This window comes from Helicoverpa zea, chromosome 3 (genome assembly GCF_022581195.2).
Source record: "Helicoverpa zea isolate HzStark_Cry1AcR chromosome 3, ilHelZeax1.1, whole genome shotgun sequence".
Taxonomy (NCBI): Eukaryota; Metazoa; Arthropoda; class Insecta; order Lepidoptera; family Noctuidae; genus Helicoverpa; species Helicoverpa zea.
Genome location: NC_061454.1, coordinates 9,058,823 through 9,083,225, shown reverse-complemented (window position 1 = coordinate 9,083,225; position 24,403 = coordinate 9,058,823). Strand labels below are relative to the sequence as shown.

The following is a 24,403-nucleotide window of genomic DNA, read 5'->3' as shown; positions in this document are numbered from 1 at the left end:
GTCTCTCCAAAAGTTCTTTGTTTGTTTGTCTACAAATTCATATATGTAGTCTGAAAGTTTTTAATAATCGTAATTAACTTTTTTACAAAAAATAGAAATTGATTTCATGAATATAGAACTTTTGGCATTGCTCTAGAAGTCGGCGTATGCCGTCTGTCTGTCTGTGTTTATTTTGACATTGAGTTTATGTTTTTCAGTGTTCCACAAATATAACATTTATAATACGTATAGTGGTATTAGAGGTAGTCATCAGCAGGTTGATATGGTAAACATAACTCATTTTGGCTTAATGATGTCAATACGAATATGCCAAAACAACTCTCGCATCGTCAAGTAAGGTGATAAGGTCCAAAACTTATCCAGACAAAGTCATCATCATCCTCCGAGCCTTTTCCCAACTATGTTGAGGTCGGCTTCCAGTCTTACCGGATTCAGCTGAGTACCAGTGCTTTACAAGAAGCGACTGCCTATCTGACATCCTCAACCCAGTTACCCGGGCAACCCTATACCGACCCCTTGGTTAGACTGGTGTCAGACTTACTGGCTTCTGACTACCCGTAACGACTGCCAAGGATGTTCAATGACAGCCGGGACGTATAGTTTAACGTGCCATCCAACGTAACGTGGCGTCCGAAACACAGTCATTGGTGTCTAAGATATACTTAGAAAAGTTGCATTGGTACTTGCCTGACCTGGAATCGATCCGCGCCCTCATACTCGCGAGGTTGGTTCTTTGACCACTAGGCCACCACGACTTTTCCAGACAAAGTATTCACCATAAAAGCTGGATGGCATTCTGGGCTCTTTTTTTGGATAGAGGGATTACTCCCCATAATGTACTTTACGTTAAATAAAATAATACAAAAGGATAATTCCACCTTAAGGTATTTTGTTGGAGTAGATAAGTGAAATAACTTTATGTGGTACCCACATAAAAAGAAATGTGACGTCACAAGCAAATTGGGGTTGCCCACTACGGTAGATCCGCCACTGAAAAGCCCTAAATCTGTAATGCCACATTATAGCTAGTGTGCACTGGACTCATTTCTTAATTTATTATCTGTTTCCTCTTTGCAATTCTCCTGTTCCCAGCTTGCTCATATTTACGTCACAGGAGCTCTAGATTTTTATTTCAATGTGTGATTCTTATATTGAATCAATAGGCTAGACTATAATTACTAGATTTTGGTATATTTTAATGCTATGAAATTTGGGCACGTTTAAATGACTTCGGGGCGCCTGCCTTCGAAGAAGTGACATTCGAGATTAATTATTTGAAACTGATTATCGAGTTTGAACAACTCCCACTGTTTTACGAGGAGACAAAAGGTTTACTAGGTATGGCGAAATATCATCGTTGATGGAAGAAAAGAAGTATTATTTACAGGCAGTTAATTACCGCGTACCCGCAATTTTCAGGATTTCATCGCAAAAAATAAATTTCTGAAAATGAAACAGAAAAGGAATAAATACTCAACAGTGGTTAGTTTTTAATTATGTATTTACTTAATTACGATCAGCATTGTTGTTTTCTGCGAGTAAACATACAAACATGATTGATTTGGTAATCATATTGTTTGGTAGCATGTATAAATATTCTTAAGGAATATTTAATATTAGAGTGATTTTAAGAAATGCGAGTTGTATATGACTTATTTTTTATTTCACACTGGTATTTAATATCTGTAATGGTCTGGCTTGTATGGTCCTTCAACTGGGACACCAATATACTTTGCTTGTTTCGGTGTCAACTTTGTAAGTTTAACACCAAGGTGGTCCAAATGTAAAGCAGCTACTTCTTCATCTAACTTCTTGGGTAATGTGTGAACTCCGACAGGGTATACATTATGTCTTGTCCAAAGTTCTATTTGAGCCAAGACCTGGTTTGTGAAAGAATTCGACATCACGAACGATGAATGACCTGTGGCACATCCCAGGTTAACAAGACGTCCGGCTGCCAAAACAATGATGTGATTTCCGTTGTCAAGTTCGTAGCGGTCAACTTGCGCTTTAATGTTTACTTTCTTAGCATTGTTTTCCAACCAGGCAACATCTACTTCGCAATCGAAGTGACCAATGTTACAAACAATAGCATCATCTTTCATTCTCAGGAAGTGCTCTTTGGTAATGATGTCAAGGTTTCCAGTGGTGGTTACAAATATCTGCCCGACTTCAGAAGCTTCCTCCATAGTTGTTACTTGGAATCCCTCCATAGCTGCCTGTAAAGCATTGATGGGATCGATTTCTGTGACAATGACTCTACCACCGAATCCCTTAAAAGCTTGAGCGCAGCCTTTGCCTACATCTCCGTAGCCGGCGACCACACAGACCTTTCCAGCGACCATGATATCCGTAGCCCTTTTTATTCCATCGAGTAAGGATTCTCTGCATCCATACAAATTATCGAATTTGCTTTTAGTCACTGAATCATTTACGTTGATAGCTGGAACCTTCAGAAGACCTTCACGGAACATCTTATACAAATTGTGAACGCCAGTTGTTGTTTCTTCAGAGATACCTTTAATATTGTCTAACAATTGCGGGAACTTCTTATGAACCAAGTTTGTTAAATCACCGCCATCATCCAAAATCATGTTCAGGGGCTGAAAATTTAAAAACATCTGTTAATTATAATATTCGAAAGTGCGTAGGTATATAATCATACCATCTAAAATCCTCCTAACATAAAATGTGGAAACATGGACTGACTTAGATACCTTCGTTATCGTACCTAAATTATATTCCGCAATTAAATACATATGAATGAGCAGCGAGCGACATTCTCAAATACTTAATTTACCAAAGATGTAAATATGTAACTGTTTGGGAAGATCAAGTAAATTATATTAATTTCTTGTACCCACATTAATATATCATGTGTAAGTACGTTGCACATATGCTCGCTTTGAATATCATCTTACACGAGACTTGCAAACAGATTCTATTTTGGTCTTCGAATCGTGGAATTAAATCCGTATTACTTTCTGGTCCTGAAAAACTAACGCTACAGACGACTATAAGGTAAAAAATCGTTTAAATAAGGTTTTCCTTATTATGAAGACGGTTTTAATGTAAGTATGCACTTAGGAAAACCCATTGAACTCTTATTACCTTTCCGTCTTGGAAAATTAATGTCTGCTCAATGCACCACATATATTCCTCTTCGGTTTCACCTTTCCATGCGTAGATGGGTATTCCAACAGCAACCAGAGCCGCAGCGGCCTCATCTTGAGTACTGTAAATGTTACTGCTCGACCATTGGACCTGCGTAAATAATGTTTTTGTTGGTAAGACAATACTAATCGTATGATACGTTACTAAGGTTCAGATAATTACAAGTAGGTATACAAATACTGAATTTAATAGATTTCTCTTAACGGGATCGTATATGTATCAAACAATCATGAACGTGGTTGAATAAATGTACCTATTATCATATACCTAACTACAGACATAAATATTGTCATGATGTCAAGTTGCTTTTCTTCAAAGGCAGACGATGCAAAGTTAGAACTAGAAATAAACGCACAATCAAAGCAAAACATGTTATTTTAGAAAACGTCACCAGTGAATAGTCTAAATATTACCAATTGAATAGAAAACATGAATTGCAAATATTATTTCATAATATAAGTAAATATATTTCAAAACAGATCATAGGTTAAAAGATAACGGGGTCAACAGACGATGATAAATATCAGCACGATTCTTACGCGTAGGTACCTACTTATTAACAAAGAAGATAACAAGTGATTCTTTAATCTTTGACACCTTCAGAAATATGTAATAGCAAACAAAATGTTACTCATTGTATGTCCCATACATATGCAATTTTGATTCTGTAGTGAAGAGACACATTCGACCCGTACCTTAGGTTTTGTGGCTTTCTTACCCACCTCATGCATAAAATATTATGTAGATATCATGGATATGTGGACTCCTCTTAGTAGGCAGATGATTATAGTGTGCTTGTAGCTATAAGACTAGAACGGTCCTAAATGTCAACATGTGGATCCACTCAAATGCCTATGCCTACTATTAATTAAAAGAAGATAATACCTTGGTATAGGCATTGCTCTTTTATTTTTTTGTGAAATTAAAAAAGATTCACAATTTACTATTTTTGACCACATTTGTGATTTTGTCTTAAATGCAGACTATGGGCCCAAAATAAATCTCCCATGTAATGTAGACTACATCATCATTGTTGATTAAAGCACCGCCACCTGGAGTACCTATATCGTCTCGCTTATTATCTGCGACAATATTATTTTAACATTATCATCTACACACAATTTAGAATTGAATTGAAATTGGAAAAAGGCCAGTTAAGCCTGAGAAGGTAAAAGCTACTCCGATACGCCTTTTAGTTCCCACGCAGGAAACAAGGATGTTACCGCTTGTGGAAGCCAGTTGTAGATAATTATTGAAAGCCTGTTTGGACTACACAAAAGCTTTATGCAATCTGAGAGTTATTAAGGTCAATTTTTGAGCATACTTATCAAAGGGTTTATCTACTCATAACAGAGGTAAAATATAAAGAATAGATTAACAACAGCATCTCCGAACCTAAAAATATCCTAAAATGCGATCAGCAAACGTGTGCCCAGCGCGGTGAGTATGGGAAAATCCCCCTTTCTGAAGCTTGAGGAGGGCTTTTTCCGGTAATGGAGGATTTTAGGCTGCGACGCCGAGATGAACAATAGGTTGTTCGGAAAACGGAAACTTAATAAAAAAAAACTCATAAGTTGTTCTGAACAAGTTTTACGTCGAACGTTCTAAATCGCGGTTATTCTTATTTCGTTATTTTAGTTAAGATATTATTAGAATGCGTCATTCGGAATACATTTTATCGCACTACAAATCTTCCGAAGTCATGGCGGGCCATGGTTTGATAATGCTTCATTCACTTGGCATTATTACACAAAGCAAATCAAATTCGTGGTAAGATAATATTGTAGTAGGTATATATCTATCTACTTATGTATTTCATTTCCTCAACCTGTCATATTGACATGAAGAATATCTATGTTATTTGATTATTTCATGATAAATTTTATCTCTACATGATAAGATCTACAATGGATTTAAAGTGAAGCCTATCACTGGAAATAATGTATTGAATATTTTTTTAAAATTTTTTTGTATATTTTTGACAGATTTCCATTTAAATAGTAATACTTAAAAAAACTCATTAATTATATCAGCTGGATTACACATGGCTGGCATTGTAACTATGTATAATATTATGATAGTAAAATCAACTGATTTAGAAGATTCTGTTACCAATTATAGAAAGAAATATTATTTGTTAGTTATTACACTCACTGTATTCAATCCTGTTAAGGGAAGGAGTTGTCTAAGCATACAAGTGAAGCTGCACTAAATAGCAAGTAAACAATAATTTTATCCTTAAATACGCTACATGAAAATCTACTTTGATGCTAAAACTAAATACACATTAATTACCACCCACCATACATGAATATTGAGATGGATAGGGGAATGACCATTTACATAGCTGTGCCATATAGTTTCAATTTGGTATGTACTTGTATAATAACAACTGGAAATCCTAAGACAGAAAAGGGCAATTACAAATGACTAGTCACTTACTTCAGCTCCCAGCTCTATGAGGGTCTCAATAAGCACTGCCGTCTGCACGGTCATGTGAAGACTGCCCGCAATTCTTGCTCCTTTAAGGATTTTGCCTGGGGCGTACTTGCGGCGGCATGCCATCAGTCCGGGCATCTCCTTCTCTGCCAGCATGATCTCCTTGCGACCGAGCTCTGCCAACTTCTCATCGGCTGTAATAAAAGTGGATAAAAATTGCATAAGTTATGATCTTTATTAATTTTTCCTGTATTCAAGAACCTAAATAGAAATACTTAGTGCAGATTTATCATAAATTTTAATATGCTGAAACAAGTTTTTATTTTATTGCAAAACTGCATTCAAATTAATACATCTCAAAATAGGTGCTATTTTTTTCTTGTGCAATAGTGATGAAATTTCTTAGTATTTAGACGACTTTAAACTCAATACATAGTTTCTTCCAAAAATTATATAAAAAAAAAATACCATTTTATTCAGTTTACCATCACATCAATATTGCTTAACGTTATTGCGTTAAGCTAGTGGTAATTTTATCAAAAAATTATACACACAATCAATTTTATCAATGTAAACAGTAGGAAAGATTGCGCCTTAATAGATATAATTATAAGGATATATGAATGACTTGCCAACGATTTAGATTAAACGATATGCCAAACGATTATAACCGGCGATGATCGCAGTCGCATGGTAAGATAACCTATAAAATTATCTCAGATCATCAGACAAGGAAAAGCCGCATCTTATTTCGTAAGTTATCAATAGTATATATTTTTTTATTTAACATATTTAATTATATGGAAATATTTTTAAAATTAACTCTCACCAATTTTGTACGGCGGCTTCATGATTAATTCGAACTGCAATTATCACCCAAGGAGAATCCTAAAACGGGTTTAATGGTTAGAATATATAGTGTAAATTTCCACTCAAGAGCAATAAAATACAAATTACAGCACAACACGGATAGAAACAAGATACGAGACCTGACAGGCAGCGCTATGCCCAAAACACAGAGGAAGAATGACTGACAGAGACAGCTCACAGCAGCTTGCTACCGAGCTTTGCCACAGATAATGTGAATCGACAAACGAGATGATAATACCTACATCTGGGTCCAGGCATGGCCTTGGCGGGCCTTTGGGTTGTATCGGTTTTTATGATTCCCTATAAAATGCTTAACAGCTTGCCAAAATTAACTTTTCTCCTCTAAAATTTCCTTTAATATTAAATAGACGTTCTTACCAATAAATGTAGCAGAGTTCAGCCTTTGCCATAGTTTTCAGTTAACCAGAAGGTCTGAAAACTATAATAATATAATTTCTAAAATATAAGATTGCGAAGATATTGACTGATTTAACCGCCGCGGAACCTTTTGGATAATTTAGTCCGCCCGATAAGCAAGTATATTTGTTATGGGTCGCAACATGGAAATCCGGTAGGTACCTATATCGTGCTTTAATAGGTAACGTAGGAACATACTACCTATGTACGTGACTAGGACAAACATGTTATATATTTATCCATTATTTAAGACTTTTTAAATGTTTGTTTATTTTTCGATCGCGGTTTTTTTTTTCAGTTGTAGTCTGTGTTTTTGTCCGAGATTTCAGAAGTTGTTGATTAAACAGGCAAAACCTTTAAAAAAGCTGAGTCAATTTAGATGAAACTTATCTAAGAACCGCCGCTATACCAGTGTTTAAAAAAACGCATCCGAATCGAATTATAAAATCCGTTTAACGGCCAGTTTCTTCATCAAAAGTTAAAGTAATGTCTAAAGTAAAAGTAACGGACAGCAAAACTAATAGAAAAATTGAATTTGACCGTTACTTTTACTTTAGACATTACTTTGGCTTTAACTTTTGATGAAGAAACTGGCTGTAAGAGTGCAAAGGCCATAGTAAAACAAATAGATATAGCGGTCAAACTTATAATATTACTACTACACCTTAAACTTACAGTTTTTCAACTCTTCGAGCGAGGTGCAGAACCTTAAATAAACTGAAACCACTGATGAAGTCATTTGAATTTGTTAGCAATTTCTGGGATTCTTCCAGATTCATTCGGCTCTGATATTCATGCATTAGCTGTAGAACCCTTTTCTTATACATGAGCGTATGCATGTGAAAGAAAGGGTGAGTTGCACTATTAACAAAACCAGTCCGATTCTCCTAAGTTAATATTGTCAAAATCGAATAGAAATTGAATCGCAATCTGATCGCAATAGCAGTTTTAACCTTAGGGTCAATCCCCACTGAAAGAGCAGCGGCCAGCAGCGGCCGGCAGCGACCGTAAATGCAAGTGATTGAGCGCGAGCGCGGCGGGCCGCGCGGCGACGCCCTGTGCCGCGCTCTTACATTTTTTTTAATGTCGAGACCCTTATCGGCCATTCTGCTACTAATATAAGACCAATCGTATTCCAATGACATTCGTTTGGTTTGCGATTGGTCTGCTATTTTGGTGATTTTGGTCTATACGGTAGTTTGCAGGGGCCCGATTCTCTTAAGTTAATAATGTCAAAATCGAATAGAAATCGAATCGCAATATGATCGCAATAGCAGTTTTAACCATATCGGGCATTCTGCTACTAATAAAAGATCAATCGTATTCGATTGACATTTGATTGGTGTGCGATTGGTCTGCTATTTTGGTAATTTTGGTCTATACGGTAGTTTGCTGTACAATCATTTTGCAATCGTAACTCATTTGCAGACAAAATGATTCATTACTGAATGACAGAAAAGGATAAAAACGTTTATATCAAAGAAAAAATAGCGGAATGCCACATACGCTTCAATCGTAATCGAGTCGGGATCAGTCGAATAGAGTCGAACGTGAATCGTATGTCGCTTAAGTAAAATTAGGAGAATCGGGCCCCTGAACAATCATTTTGCAATCGTAAATCATATGCAGACAAAATGATTCATTATTGAATGACAGAAAAGGATAAAAACGTTTATTTCAAAGAAAAAATAGCGGAATGCCACATACGCTTCAATCGTAATCGAGTCGGGATTGGATCTCAGTCGAACCGAGTCGAACGTGAATCGTATGTCGCTTAAGTAAAATTAGGAGAATCGGGCCCCAGGGGTGCGATTCTACACGGTAATTTATTTTACTTAAGCGACATACGATTACACATCCGACTGAGATCCAATCACGACTCGATTACGATTGAAGCGTATGTGGCATTCCGCTATTTTTTCTATGAAATAAACGCTTTTATCCGTTTCTGTGATTCAATAATGAATCATATAGACCAATCGCAAATCAATTGAATGTCGTTGGAATAAATACGATTGGTCTTATGTTAGTACTATGGTTAAAACTGCTATTGCGATTCAATTTTGACATTTTTAACTTAGTAGAATCGGGCCCCTGCTATCAAATTGCGGTCGCGTAAGCAGTCAATTATCGATTATGGTTTGGTTATCGTTGATAGGTACTATAGGTATAGGTTTTATGGGGTAGGTAAATGAGAAACCAATTTAACTTCTAATTGTTTAATCACCATAGAACAGTTTACAGGGTAGCAGATAGTCATAGTCTAAACGAATGAAAATATACGCCGTAACAAAATAACTAATTGATTTTAGATTCGCGCAGGAAAAGTGGGTGGTATTCATTGACTCGATGCCTATGATTCTAATTCAGAACCTTTCATGGCATGGCACTAGTCCTCACATATTTCTCCTATCATACTTAAATATAAGTACATACGTAACTTGTATGACATTTGGAATATATTTTTTATCCAAATTATCCTCATATATATACGGTATTCTGTAAAACGTAAAATAAGTGGTAGTAATGACACACTCAACGTTATAAATTCTTGCATAATTCGCGCAAACATCATTCCTATCAGTGATGCTCACAGACTAGCAGACACTCGACACGTCAATTCAAATTAAATAACATCAAGGGTATTTCAATATTATAACACACCTAAGTCTTAAATCTGAAGAGTACAAAAAGAATTCTGTCCGAGTTAACGGAACGAATCGATTAAAATATTAGTCATGAGTAGTGAAACTGGACATTGATAACAAAGAGTTTACATTTAGTTATCGTACAAGTCAAAGGCACTGATTAAATTATCAACTTAAAAGCAAGTTTGATCGCCAAAAAAAAAAAGAAAAAATAAACAGGAGAGAAGAAAACGACCCGCGTAAATATATTTACCTTCTTAACTTCAAAAATGTTTATAAATGAAATGCTTCGAGCTAGTGGACATGACGGCAGGTTTTGCATGATTTTTTAATTCGATAAGGTAGCGATAACGGGTTACAACCCAGTAGTCGCTAAATATTATAACCAGAATTAAGTAGTTTCAATGTCATGCTCGGTATCCGTCAGTTTTTTTAATATAAAATTATATTCAAACTGCACTTCAGAAATAACAATAAGCGTCAAGAGAAAAATAACAGAAAAAATAAAGTCAAAACGATAAAAACAAGTTTAAAATATTACAAGATAAGAATAGGTATGTTTGTTGAATGTACCCATTTAAAATTTTGATAAAGTATCAGGTTGTTTTGCAGTAAATTAATTTGATGACCATTTTCAAACCGCCTTTGTGTTTAATCAAATGGTCCGCATCCGTCTTACGTCTTTTCAATATACTTTCAGGGCATACCATTGCCTTTTCAGAATACACCTTAAGGAAAAAAAGTTTTAATTACATATGTACAATGTGATATTGAGATCAGAAGGCAAAGACACTTTTCATTCATCACAAAGGAAGACTTATTATTATTATTTTTCGATTCAGTGAAGGTGTTTTCCAACCGACAAAGATATAGTGCCTTTTTTAAATTAAATTATGAACGACTTTTACAACATTTAAAATAGTTCTACTGGATTTATATATGTGTAGAAAGGTGTGCCCTTAAGCTGATCTGAAAAATATTTTCTAATAAAACATAGTACCTTGTTATTAGTCTACACAGTAATTTGCGTCGGCGAATTTTAGCTGCTTAATTCTGTTCGGTGTCCATGTCTAGCCAACATCGGAAAATACCAATAGAAGGATGTAGACCGCTTGTTTGTCTTGCTATCGATCCATATATTTTGTGAAATTCTTTTTGTTTTTGGTTAATTCACACTACTTAATATTTACTTGAATTGCGATGAATAAAAATGTCATCGCCAATATGGCGTCCTTCAGTCTCGAGTAACTTCGACGGAATCTTAAACATACATTAATATACCGAATTTTCATTATGATCGACAATGCCTACGTTTATAAAATATCTGAGATAATCATGCACGCGTCTACATGCATTCTTACCCATTCATATAAAATCTTCCATACATCTTACAAAACAATAATAATTTATAAAATTCATAATCCCTTGCACATGTGCATGCCTAAAATAACATACTTCAACTATCATACATCCCTTTCAAATTATCACTTTATCTCACATAAGTAAAGATACCACAGCCACTGTCTGTATTTATAATACCAAATAGGAAAAATGCTTTAACTTTAAGATAATTATGGAAAGATAATGGTCAGGCATACCTTAAACAGTTTCAATAATGCTACGCTAAGTGCATTGTTTGGGGCCAATAATCACTTGGTGATGTAAAGAAAAGCCACAACCAAAAAGTCCAGTTAATATAGCACTCAACATTTCACTGACTTGAAAGATTCATCCACTTCTGACTTTTTACGACATTTTATTGAACTTTATTGACACTTGTCATGGTAAAATGCTCAGTAAATAAAAACAGCAATAGTTTAAAATGTGACTATGCTACAGTAATGGTAACATATATAACTAACTAAAGTAGACAAATATTCATATAACATTGTTGAGATACATACATACAATATATTTATTTAATTTATTAATTAAAATGGCCAGAGTAGCCCATGAAAACAAAATAACTACTGTATTAATTGTAAGAGAAAGTTCAAAACAATACAGGCCCACTAAACAAATGCACCTAACGATTTATTAATACGGACATAATATGCCTGCCAACACATTTGAGTTTACCAGCAGTAAGTTATCTGAAACTGCGTTGCGTTATTGTGGCAGCGAATTGTTTCAAATCTGAAAAAAAAATATTTGTTTATTAGCAAGGAAATACATTAGTGTTTCTGATATGCATACAGAACAAGCATAAAAACTTCATTCGACATAATTTGATTAAAACAATGAGAAACCTACGTAGGGGTTTGTTTGTTTGCCTAATCATATAATTTTTAGGGTTCCGTACCCAAAGGGTAAAACGGGACCCTATTGTTTTCGCTCCTCTGTCTGTCAGTCCGTCCGTCCGTCCGTCCGTCACCAGGCTGTATCTCATGAACCGTGATAGTTAGAGAGTTGAAATTTTCACAGATGATGTATTTCTGTTGCCGCTTTAACAACAAATACTGAAAACTAGAATAAAATAAATATTTTGGGGGTCCCCCATACAACAAACGTGATATTTTTGCTCGATTTCGATAAATATATATATGTATATAGAATATTAGTTTGGATGGTACGGAACCCTTTGTGCGCGAGTCCGACTCGCACTTGGCCGGTTTTTTTTTACTTATATAATAAATGCGAAAGTAACTCTGTTGTTCTGATTTAAATGAAACTTAGTAGATAGTCTTTAGATAGACTTCCTTTCAGGCTCTAGCTTGAGAAACAACAAAGGTATTTTTTATCTGGTTTCGGGAGGTAGTTTACTCAGGATGCTGATGGAACAACAGCAACCAACTAGCTCTATTCTATCTAGGCCAATGTCTAAATCAATAAAGATGAAAATAGTTATAGAGAGGTAGTTTCGAGAAGCACTTAGGAGGCTGTTTTATGAGTAGATAGTGAAGTAACAGTGAATGAATTATTCAAATTGGGTTAGTAGTTCCAGAGCGATTCAAACAAACAATCATAGTTTTCCTCTTTATACAAGTATAGACGATACTCACCAGCTAGTGAGAGGCGTCTGATGCTTGAGCTTGCGGATCTCCTTGGTGGCCCAGTTGGCGAGCGCCTTGGTGCGCGGCGTGCGGGAGCGGCGCGCCGCCTGCAGCAGGTCCAGCAGCGGCCGCGTCTCCAGCAGCGGCAGCACGCGCTGCCCGAACACCGTGCACAGGTCGCCCGTCAGCCCCGCGATCACCGACATGTGCCCGTCCGTGCGCTCCGGCTCGCACGCCACTTGCATCATGAACGTCACGATGGCCGGCACGTGCGGCTCCACCAGCGCCACGTCTGACCGGACCTGCCAAGTCACTCACAATTATACGCATGTCGTGTCGGCCTAATTAGCCCTCTTTTAGATTTAATTGAAACCTTTTATTACTGATATACCTGGTATACTGTATTTAAAAAGGAACTAAATTCTATTCTATTGGACAGTGTAGTGTTGCAAAAAACCGTTTTTGTTTCTAATGTGAAAAAAAAACTTGATAAAAAACTGTTTTTTTTTTTTTTTTCTGGGCCTTTTATTCAAGAGTATAATAATTCTAAAATTGTTAGGGCATTTACCGTTAAAGATTAATACTTAAGATTACATAATAGAGTCTTAGGTTTATTCTTGAATCTACGGTACTTTTCTGATAAAACAGTACCAAAATTTCATAAAAATATTGGCAACATTCATTGATATTAACTCAACGAAAGGGAAATTTTGAAAATTGAACTAAAACGTAGGCTAGAAAAAAAAACAATGATGCAAAGTTTTTTTTCATGTTTTGTTTCAATAAAGTGAAAAAAAAAAACAACAATGAAGAACAAAATATGTTAATAAAAAAATATATTGTTTAACTAAAATAGTAACTAAAAATAGTTACTATTTACTTTGATTTTTTTGTTAAAATTTGATATACTAACCTCGCCTGTAGATCCTTTCAAGCCTTGGATAATTCCAGTGTAGGCCTCCAGCACACTTTCACGGAGCTCGCCCAAATACTCGACCATGTCGTAATCGTTACGATCTACTTGAGCATTGCTAGCCTATAAAGTTCAAGAAAATTTTCAATTACAAATTAATGTATTTTTTATTATTTGTAACTATTGTTCTGTGTGAATTGATATATTACCTGCAGCAACATCTGCATGACGACGTCAAAGTATTTAGCGAAATCGGGACCAATGCTAAGCGCGATGTCACCAAATACAGATAAAATCTGTGGTTTTACAGAGCGATGGATAGATGGGTCACCAAGGTTTTCTAATAACAGCACTATAATTTCGTCGCAGTATGGTAATACCTGTAACAATTTAAGTATACTTTTGTTATATCCGCTACAAGATTGCTGTCTCAAGTTCAGGTTACATATTATTTACTAGCTCACCTTACTCTTCAAAGCACGACAAATATCGCCAGTTAGGCCGACAGCCGCTATGCATACTTGATATTCCTGATGATTTTTAAGTCCAACATAGAGATAACGCTTGAAAGCATCCATATATTTTAAGAAACCTTCTCCTAAAACTTCCACCAGAGTTGAGACAGCCATAAGGGCATCTTCTTGAACTCCACCTGCTTTGCCAGCATTGCCAGCAAACATAGTCAACAAGGCAGTCATAATCGCATCCGATATTTGTGGCGCATCTTCTTGTGTTACCTTACGAAGAACCGATTGCAGTGTTGCACACAATAGACTTTGCAGATCATTGAACTGTGAGCGATCAGCCTGACTCGAAATATGATTCTCCATCTGCAAGACTTGTTGAAGCCTCTCCAAGATCACCATAGTAGTTTTTTGCACAGTAACATAACAATCAGTTGGTGAGTTTTTAACCATTTCCATTAATGCTTCATAAGCAGCTGATCTTAAATTATGCTGTGCAGCATCTTGGCGATCTGTTGTTTCAAGAAGTCTTTGAACAATAAAATCAAAGTATTTTGACATGCAATAGGTCTTAGGTTGATTGGAATCTCCACAATCGGCTGCTTCGTAAGCAGCTTCTGCAAGGCCTGTGAATGCCCAGCAAACGTTTGCAGCTACACGAGGCTCAGCTTTTAATCCATTCACAAGACTCTCTAAGAGAGGTTTAAGGTATGTTTCATTGATAGCTGCTTCAGGAACAATTTCACAAATTCTACCAAAAGTCCAAGCAGCTGTGTCTCGCACAGCAACACTAGAGTCATACATAGCTTCAATCAAAGTTGGCATAGCCTTCTCTACTAATGGTTTTAAAGTGTTTGCTTCAAGTCCACCAAGGATAGAACCAAATGCCATCAAAGCAGCCTCTCTATACCTCCAATTTTCGTTCTTTATATTTGAGTTGATGAAAGGTAATACATGAGGAACTACTTCGTCTTCACAGCAGTTTGACAAAAGCATTAGACAAACAGATGCTGCTTTAGAAGGATTCCATTCTAACTCATCTTCAGTATCATCTTGTTTTGTTAGTTTCTGCATGAGAACAGGAGCCAGATATTGGAGTGCTCCTCGGGCATAAAATCTAGACGTGCGAGCTGGAGGTCGTCCTGGAGAAGACCAGAAATAATTCAAGATATAGACATAATTCTCAGTTAGAAAATTTTTGGATAGTTATATTTTAATTTGAATTATACAATACCTGCTTCAGCTGCCTCTACTTCTTCAATTGCTAGATCAATCTCTTCATCACTAACATTAGACCAGAACTCAATGCCTTGAAGTGAAATTTCATCAACATCAGATTTCATAGCTTCTAAAGTAATTGGAAATAATGCTTGACCCATGTATGGTTCCATGTATTGATAGTATAATGAGAGAATTTTAACCTGAAGTAGAAAACAAAAAATCAGAATACTGATTACAAGAAAATGTTTCAAATAAAAATGAAATGTAAATGTAGCTTATTAGAATGTACTAGTGTGCTACTTACTAAGCACTGGAGAGCAGCAACACTAATCCTCATGTCACTGGATTGTGTAGCTTCACAAACAACTTCCATTATAAAATTCCTTTCATTTTCTTTGTCAAAATTAGCTTTAGTGAATTCCAGGGAGTTGAGTAAAGCTTGGGTAGCAGCAAGTCTCACATGATTACTGGTTTCAATAGATCTCATGCCATGAATAATAGCAGTCAGAATTGGGTTACTCTGTTCAGTCAACACCTCAGCATCAATCTCTTGGCAGATATAACCTGAAGACAGAATTCAACATATTACAATGACATGAATGGCCATATTTATAAACAACTGGTTTATTAATAATTATTTAAAACAACATACCAATTGCTTCTAATGTTGCTTCTTTTTTAAGTTCTGTTGATTGGGCATTGACAACATTTTCTACTAGCATAGGTATGAGGTCATTCCATTGACCAACAGGCAGTTCTGCTACTGCAACATATGCTACACACTGAGCAGCTGAACTAGGCCTGCTGTTCTCTGTTCCAATTGCAGTCAGAATCTACAAAAAAAACAAACATTGTTTTAAGGCCATTGTTTAAGAAGAGAAGAGTGCAACCACAAACAAAAGTAAACATACATTTTTCTTAATATAAAGTCTGATGTCTTCAGGTAGTGCCAGCCACCTTTGTTGGTATTGTTGTTTCAATGTAGGGTCTTTAGAGGTGAGGTGGTTTTTTAGCTGTAGACCTGCAGCCATCCTAGCCACCTGACTGTTGCCCCCCGCAACCAGTACATCAGACAACATTTTGATAAATGTTGTGAAATTACTGACTGCTGCATGGTCAAGGTAGTTTTCTGCAGCTTCCAATTCATTTCGATCTGCAAAATTAATAGAATGCATGGGCTTACTTAATTTTCTTCAATACTAAATTATAAAAATTATTAATAATAAATTTTATTCTTTAAAGTTTTGGTAGATACCTATTACCAACAGTAACTGCCACTGTTGGTAGTTACATTGTTTTGTTATACTTAGACAAAATAACTGATAGGAGTTATACATAAGATAAGTGTGCCAGTGAGGCAGTTTTACTAAACAAAGACTTTATTCTTATTGCTAAGGTTTTTATTATCATTAACATAGTATATCTGATGCATCCAAGGTGTGAGTCACATTTTCATAAAAATAGGTGTTCCAACTTATTTACTTGACATCTATTTGTTTGAAACTAAACATATTTTGTAGTATATTTTTTGGTTTGCCAAGTGACATTTGGTAAAACAAACTCCACACAGTATTGAATATTTAAAGTTTCATTATTGGATAAAAGCCTTATATACAAACTATTAGGTTACTCCTATGAATTTACTTAAAAGTAATATTGCATATACCAGAATATTTATTCTATACTATGCATGGATGGAATGTCAAGGTGTTAAAGATTGCAAATTATAACCTTCAATCCTTAAGAAGACCACCAGTTATCAAGGATCAATCTAGGAATAACGAGCTTAAAATTATTTTAATAAAGATGTATGCCAACTGTCAAAGTGTTTATGCACATTATTGCCGCGTATAGTAAAACTTGAATTTATTGTAGGTGAACCTAGAATTTTCCTTACATGACAGTTGGGCATCTTTGTCATCCACATTATATCAACTGCTACCTAGTTAAAAGCTTTGCTTAAACATGCAGAATTCAATAGCAAGACCGCTTTTTGAGGTACGTTGCAACGAAATACAAATTAAAACAGTTACGTTAGGTGATAAGTCGGTTGACGACCTAAAACGCCATACATGAACAGTAAATAACAAAATGTGATTTCTTACCTGGTGATACAGTCTTTTCCAATATTTGTATAAGTGTTAATGTCGTTTCCGTATGCATTGTGTTCACTGTTGCTTCAATATTGTAGATAATAACTAGAATCCGTAAAAATTAGAAACCGGCACACCACCGACGGAAGAACACTCATTGATGAAATGTTACAAGATGTGAAAATATCTGAATAGTGATGTCTGCTCTTAATTCTCTACTCTTTGAAAAACTATTCAAACAACTGAAACTGGGCGAAAACTGGTGATGTCAGTAGTATAAATAACCTTTGGAATTTATCATACACTACAACAAAATTACCTTATCTACTCCGATCAAAACAATGACTTTGAAGAATTTTGGCACAATTATATTCTATGACCAGCTAGTGTTTCATTAAGGCTGGCCCCCATCAAGCGTGTACGATTTTTGGGCGTCTAAGTAGCCTCAGAGCAGCGTGCGCGTCGCGAATGCGCTGCGTGAGCGTTGCGTTTTGCCGTCTTGAGGCGCGTGTGAAGAGTGCAAAAGGCGTACGCGCAGCGCGCGGCGTCTCACTTACCCCATTGTCCCGAGCCTATCGTGGGGAGGCCTTGGAACATTCATAATACAGCTTCTCAATTTTGAGCTAAACTGTGATGGTGTCTAAAGTTCTGTCGTTGCTAATTCTATATAATGTCGATTAAAACCTAACTAAAACTAATAATTAGGTAAACTAAAAATTTACTTTTAGTGAAAAGCTGAAGGATCTCCGACCTGAAATTAGTATGCCATTGTCTATGGTGTTTGAGAAGATACAAAAAACTTTGTAGAATGGCAATTCTGAACTGAATCTGTCAATGTCATTCTTTTACCCCATGAACCGTTGTTGTTAGTGGTGGTTTGACTAACCAAAATTTGCAAAAATGGTAAATAATCTAACATCTATTAACTAATCATTGTATTTTATATCATGAAAAGTGTTCGAATGTGATCTTGAAATGCCTGTAGTGCGAGTTTTCCCTATATTTTGCTTTAATCGGCGATATGAAAATGAGTGTCAACTTTGTTTCAGTCGCTGGTAATTCCAGACAAGTTCCAACATATTCTTCGTATTATGAATACGAACATTGATGGCAAACGCAAAGTGATGTTTGCCATGACTGCCATCAAGGGCGTTGGACGCAGATATTCCAATATCGTGCTGAAGAAAGCCGATATTGATCTCGACAAGCGTGCTGGAGAATGTACTGAAGAAGAGGTATGTAATAAGTTTAAAGTTATTCCCTTTCTTTACGTAGTAATATGTGTAAGCATTCGAAATAACCCCTAGCTGTTGTTTACAATGGGTTTCATGTAAACTGAAGTAAACAGTGATTTGGGGTTGTAATACTTATCCCAATTCACTCTATTTTACTTTCTATAAGTAGCTAGTAAAATCATGATGTGTAGTTGTTCTGATTCGCATAAATGTCAGTAAGTTATTGGCAGTCTGCTCTCTCTAGAAGTCTTCATTTTTATTTCATGAAAGTCAATGTATCTGTTATTTTACAGGTTGAAAAAATTGTGACAATCATGTCCAACCCCAGGCAATACAAAATCCCAGACTGGTTCCTCAACAGGCAGAAGGACATTGTTGATGGTAAATACAGTCAGCTGACATCTTCCAACTTGGACTCAAAGCTTCGTGAGGATTTGGAAAGGCTGAAGAAGATCCGTGCCCACAGAGGTATGCGTCACTACTGGGGTCTGCGTGTGCGTGGTCAGCACACCAAGACTACTGGCAGGAGAGGAAGAACTGTTGGTGTGTCTAAGAAGAAGTAATCTTAAAACCTTTTAAAATAAAACCATAATTTCTGCATTTAATGTTTTATTTGTTTCTCTATTTGATCTCACTTGTATCAAGTTCCTTCCAAGAAAGCATTTTGTATATTATGATAACAAGATATGGTACTAACCATCAAAAATCACAATAGATTCTATGAAACATTATAACAATAGAAATGTTTGGTGAGACAAAATATTCTCATAGTTGTACCTATGCTTACATCACTCATACAATAAAAGAAATCACTACAGGATGAATAAACAAGGTAAACTTAATTATCATTTTACATATGAATTAATATGTGATGTTAACTAGTAACTAAACAAACTTACATGTATTTACATTGCAACACCATACAAAATTACTCATACTGTGCAATAAGTACCATCATGTAGACTCCAGCTAATAGAGCCACTATTTCTTTGATGGACTGTGAAAGCTTTGTGGAACTTTCTAATAGTTCAGGAATTACAGAGACAGTGGCAATGTAAATGAAGCCTCCAGCGGTGAAAGGTAATATCAGGGATGAGACTAGGCCTTCTCCTGAACCTCTCAGATAAATAGACAGGACAGTGCCAGATACAGCACCAAATGCTGTCAACAACTGCAACATCATGGCTTTTCTTCTTGAACATCCAGACTGAACAAGTATTGCAAAATCACCAATCTCATGAGGAATTTCATGCAAAAATATAGTAATAGTCGTAATTAGACCTATATTTTGTCCGGCAATGTATGAAGCTCCAATAGCTAAGCCATCAGTAAAGTTGTGAGTGAAGTCTGCAGCAAGGTTTAAATATCCAGCTATCTTGATGTCTTCTTTTTTGTCTTTGGATTTCTTCTTTTGTTTTTCATCTGATTTTTTCTTGTCCCCTCCATGTGAATGGCCATGGCCGCCGTCAAATAGCCGGACGGTTTTCTCTACTACTAAGAATGTTATAATTCCTCCTAACACTCCAAGACCAACTGTGATGTCATGTGGTTCGTGCTGCCCGCCGTCATGTGAGTGACTATGGCTGTGTCCTCCTGAGCCATCACTAGGCACAAGTGCGTGTGGAATCAAGTGCAGAAATGCATCACCAAGTAAACCGCCGGAAGCGAATGAGAGCAATATCTTGAGTAACGGTTGTTTTTCTACCGTACCGTCAATAGGTATAAAGAAAAGTATAAAAAACGGCACTACACTAATAAAGAGTGTTGAACTTAATGCTCTGACGTATAAATCGTAATCGGGTTCAGTTATCACTTTTTCACTTTTCTGTTGTTCATTTGCAGCTTTGGAGTATTTGAATGCTGGTGGTTCATTTCCATGAGAATGATCATGGGAGTGACTATGACTATGTCCTAATACCACAATCACTGTACAGGCTAGAATAAGTCGCAATAATAGTCCTTTACTTGGATAAAACATTCTAAAAATTACTGTTTCTTCCTACAATAAAGTGCTCCAACTCCACACTACAGTTTACACACAAGAAAATGACACAATGACAGTGACGTGACAGATGTGACGTGACCTGGCCATTGACATATAAATAAAGGGACAGGAAATGTCACGAAAAAAACGTGCACACCTACTGTCAGTCTGCAGTCGTAACTAAAATGGCTGCCATTACTAGGGTTGTACCGCTACCGGATTCAACAAATATCGATATTGTATTCTTAGAAGTACGTACGAGTCTTACTGGGTGCATAAAAATAACCGAGTATAAATAATTTCTTCGTCATAGAACTAACTATCACATTAATTTCACTGATACTAATAACCTCAACAACATCAACCAAATGGGAGGAGTTATTTCAGTAGGGTGATACCTTTGAAAAAAAAAAACACAGGCAAAGTAATTATTAATTATTTATTATTTCAAATAGCGTGGTGGCCTAGTGGGCAAAGAACCAACCTCTCGAGTATGAGGGCGCGGGTTCGATTCCAGGTCAGGCAAGTACCAATGCAACTTTTCTAAGTTTGTATGTACTTTCTAAGTATATCTTAGACACCAATGACTGTGTTTCGGATGGCACGTTAAACTGTAGGTCCCGGCTGTCATTGAACATCCTTGGCAGTCGTTACGGGTAGTCAGAAGCCAGTAAGTCTGACACCAGTCTAACCAAGGGGTATTGGGTTGCCCGGGTAACTGGGTTGAGGAGGTCAGGCAGGGCAGTCGCTCCTTGTAAAGCACTGGTACTCAGCTACATCCGGTTAGACTGGAAGCCGACCCCAACATAGTTTGGGAAAAAGGCTCGGAGGATGGAGGATGGATATTATTTCAAATAGCCCTATGAAAGTTCTTTCACGTCAGACTAGTTGCAGGGTGCCAAAGATTCGGTCTTATGAAGAAGAATCCGCAAGAAACGCCATAAGTAGATACTCTCTTAAAAAAAATACAATAATTTACAATCGTTTTCAAGCTATTCATGAGAAAGTTATATAATGCAAATGGAGCTAATTATGTATTAATTGATTGTACAAAACAATTTTGTGCCGGCGGCCATATTGGATTTACAATGTTATTGATATTACTATATTGTATTGTCATGGGAATTAAAGGTGTATACAAAATTTCAGATTAATCGGTTGACAGGAAGAGGGTGAATTTTGAATTACTAAATTTGACCCAAGAATAAATAATAAACCAAACGGGGTGAGCAAAGTTATTCATTTCTAAACAATATAAGCTTATTAAAAAACTGTCTATGAGACAGTTTTTCAATTCTTCTACAACCGTAGTATCTGAATCTTATATCTAAAAATGTTTTAATTATTGACTTGATCAAAAGGAACTTGTGGTTAGTACTGTGATTGGGATCACAGTCAAAAAAAGTATTAATTTCATAAAATTCACACATAAATTTAAAAATGTATAGATAATAGACTTCAGGTTTAATTTTACAATCTAAATGAGTTTTCACGAGTTTCTCTGTTTTTTTAATTATATCTATGACGCTACAAGAGGCATATTTCAGCCCTCCTCTTGTTTTTACATAAATGAGGCTATTGATGTCTTCCTCCCCAATTAATAATGAAACACAAACGTCACATTTAATGCTACGCATTAACTTTTTAACGACGTATCCAGATATATATTCGATGACTTTATCAGAGTACGTCTCAGCTGTGGTATTTAAAATGTATTGCATATACGTATCGTACAAATCGCTATGATCCTCTGGGATATCTATGAAATTCTTTCTATCACTCAATTCATTTATAGCTAAAACCGGATTTTTACTAGAGCAATTTAGTACAGTAATTTGCTCTAGTGGAGCACAATTCCCAATGCCATCATCGCGAATCTCAGCTCTCACTAATAACTTTTTGTAAGCTGCGCGAAATTGAACAGCATTGGGATTATTGTTGAAACCCCCTCTAGCTCTCACAGCCGAGAAAAAAAGCTCTAAATGATCTTGGCTGACTTTATAGAGGGGGATGTATTTGAGCAATTTTGTGTCTTCGACCAGGTAACGATAAAGCGACAAAGCGCTTTCCATATTAACAATTAAACCAATGAAGCCGGTTTTTCTTCGGGAATTTATTACAAGTTCACCTGATGGCAATTTTAAACTTTTCAGGTAATTTGTCGCACATTCAAATAGAGCAGATATTAAACCAATATTGGCAGGACACATAGCTTTTTTGAATCCTGGGGGACGGATGGAGTGGCTGTTTAATACGTCGAATACGTTGTTCATTAAATTTATAAAATTCACCGTGCCATCACAATTTTTAAATTGTTTTAATTTTAGTTCACAACGGCAGTAATCAAGTGCATCTGCTACTGAGCTACTAAAAAGCTGTGTCGCCAGTTTTACCTTCATTTTTTGTTTTTGGTAAAATATATGAGGTTTTTTAATTTTATTAGCAAGATGGAGGCCCTGTTTTTCTTGAAGTTCAAGAAGTTTTTCTAGATATTCGAAATCTACCTTTCGCCCGAGTGAGTCTATGAACACTCTAAGTTCGCCAAATGCATTTCTTATTAATTTTATCGCGTGGCAAGGGTCAATAAAAGCGTGAACGCGAGTGCCATATTCAAAACTGGTAATATCTTGCTGTCGGAAAAGATTACAGCCAAATGACGTAAACATGCTAAAATTTGCGGCAGGTCCATCACAAGTAATACTAACTACCTTTACGCCTATTTCTTGACATAACTTCAAAGCTGTGCCAATAATAATATACTTTTGTTCGCCGGTAAGGGTTGTTATGAAAAAATAACCAATGGGAATTTTCCACGAGTCGTTAATAGCTGTCAACAAGACCACTAGAACTTGATTTGCTTCCTCGGTACCTACTGTCACTATCTAGATTGTGTCCTAAATTAACTCGACCATGAAATATCTGATCTCTTGGATCCCAGGTCAGAGACTTTCTTATGGCCATTTCGTCGAAAACTAATGAGCATATTATAGGCCGGGTACTTCTCTGCACCTTGAATTTTAATGTGTCAAATGCTTCTTTAGTAAATCCAGGTTCGCAATTAACGTGTTGGTACCATTTGCATAAAGTTCTTGTATGGGGTAAACATGTGTTATAAGTCTGCCTTATATAATTGTAAGCTTTAGGGGACAAGAAATGTAAAGTCAATGCAAACTTTCTGATTTCTTCGGAGTACATACGAGGTGTAGGCAAACCTTTAGACTTCATAACTTGCCTTTTCAAAAAGTCTTTTGGTCCCGCTAAATCTTCAATAGCTACAGCTTGTTCACTGTTGACACAATTTTTTCTCTTAAGATCTTCTACAATATCTGCTAAATTGGCTATCTTTTTGTTACGCCTTCGAATCGTCTCGTTGAGACGTTTAATTGTTTTCTGCTGTGTGAGACATTTGTTTTTCAAAGCCTTGACTTTTTCAATCAATACAATCTGGTAAAAAAAAATCACCTGTAGGTATAAAGAAGCAGGGTATGTCCGTAAATATATATGTAAAGAGCATTTAGTTGGTGTAAGATATTTCACCTCTATGGTTTTATTTTCTTTATGAAAATTAAGCGTACAAAGGGACATAGGGACAGGAAAAGCGACTGTGTTTTATATATAGTGATACTACATATCTATACTACATATCTATGTAATGCTACTACATACATACTCAGTCGAAAACTGAACTTTCTTTTTTAAAATCTATACTAATATTATAAAGAGGAAAACTTTGTTTACTTGTAATGAATAGGCTCAAAAACTACCGGACCATTTTTAAAAATTCTTTCACCATTCGAAAGCTACATTATCCACGAGCAACATAGCATATAAGAAACCTATAGTACCAAACTCCCTTAAAAAAGATTAAAATACTAGCCTTAGCCTACACTTTAGAAAGTTGAAATTGTTCATAAAGACCCGGACTTATACACAAAAAGAAAAGACATACAAA

At 36.0% G+C, this 24,403-nt stretch overlaps 4 protein-coding genes and 1 long non-coding RNA gene across 6 annotated transcripts; 2 read left to right on the top strand and 3 right to left on the bottom strand.

Annotated features, from left to right (window-relative positions):
* Positions 1-1,483: 1,483 nt before the first annotated feature.
* Positions 1,484-6,696, bottom strand: LOC124645987 (adenosylhomocysteinase). Its single transcript, XM_047185986.1, has 5 exons — positions 6,603-6,696; positions 6,443-6,501; positions 5,617-5,807; positions 3,112-3,264; positions 1,484-2,603 (listed from the first exon to the last, which is right to left on the bottom strand). The coding sequence occupies exons 2-5, from the start codon at positions 6,462-6,464 to the stop codon at positions 1,677-1,679; spliced, it is 1,293 nt and encodes a 430-aa protein (XP_047041942.1). The 5' UTR covers positions 6,465-6,501; positions 6,603-6,696; the 3' UTR covers positions 1,484-1,676.
* On the top strand, positions 6,034-6,920 carry LOC124645988. Its single transcript, XR_006986293.1, has 2 exons — positions 6,034-6,366; positions 6,573-6,920. It is a non-coding gene; the product is annotated as an uncharacterized LOC124645988 (long non-coding RNA).
* A 2,183-nt stretch (positions 6,921-9,103) lies between these two features.
* On the bottom strand, positions 9,104-17,410 carry LOC124645788 (importin subunit beta-1). Of its 2 annotated transcripts, XM_047185685.1 has the most exons (10): positions 17,245-17,409; positions 16,051-16,292; positions 15,792-15,972; positions 15,444-15,703; positions 15,153-15,339; positions 13,919-15,060; positions 13,664-13,834; positions 13,455-13,577; positions 12,551-12,843; positions 9,104-11,684 (listed from the first exon to the last, which is right to left on the bottom strand). In XM_047185685.1, coding segments are annotated over exons 1-10 (2,658 nt in total). In that variant the 5' UTR covers positions 17,303-17,409; the 3' UTR covers positions 9,104-11,683. The 2 variants fall into 2 exon arrangements, with proteins under 2 accessions (XP_047041641.1, XP_047041640.1); XM_047185684.1 differs by lacking the exon at positions 9,104-11,684 and having other exon boundaries at positions 12,547-12,843; positions 17,245-17,410.
* Positions 17,411-17,974: 564 nt separating this feature from the next.
* Positions 17,975-19,067, top strand: LOC124645817 (40S ribosomal protein S18). The gene is made up of 3 exons (XM_047185727.1): positions 17,975-18,135; positions 18,282-18,467; positions 18,761-19,067. The coding sequence occupies exons 1-3, from the start codon at positions 18,133-18,135 to the stop codon at positions 19,028-19,030; spliced, it is 459 nt and encodes a 152-aa protein (XP_047041683.1). The 5' UTR covers positions 17,975-18,132; the 3' UTR covers positions 19,031-19,067.
* Positions 19,060-20,533, bottom strand: LOC124645815 (protein catecholamines up-like). The gene has a single exon (XM_047185725.1). The coding sequence runs from the start codon at positions 20,443-20,445 to the stop codon at positions 19,396-19,398; it is 1,050 nt and encodes a 349-aa protein (XP_047041681.1). The 5' UTR covers positions 20,446-20,533; the 3' UTR covers positions 19,060-19,395.
* Between the last annotated feature and the right edge of the window lie 3,870 nt (positions 20,534-24,403).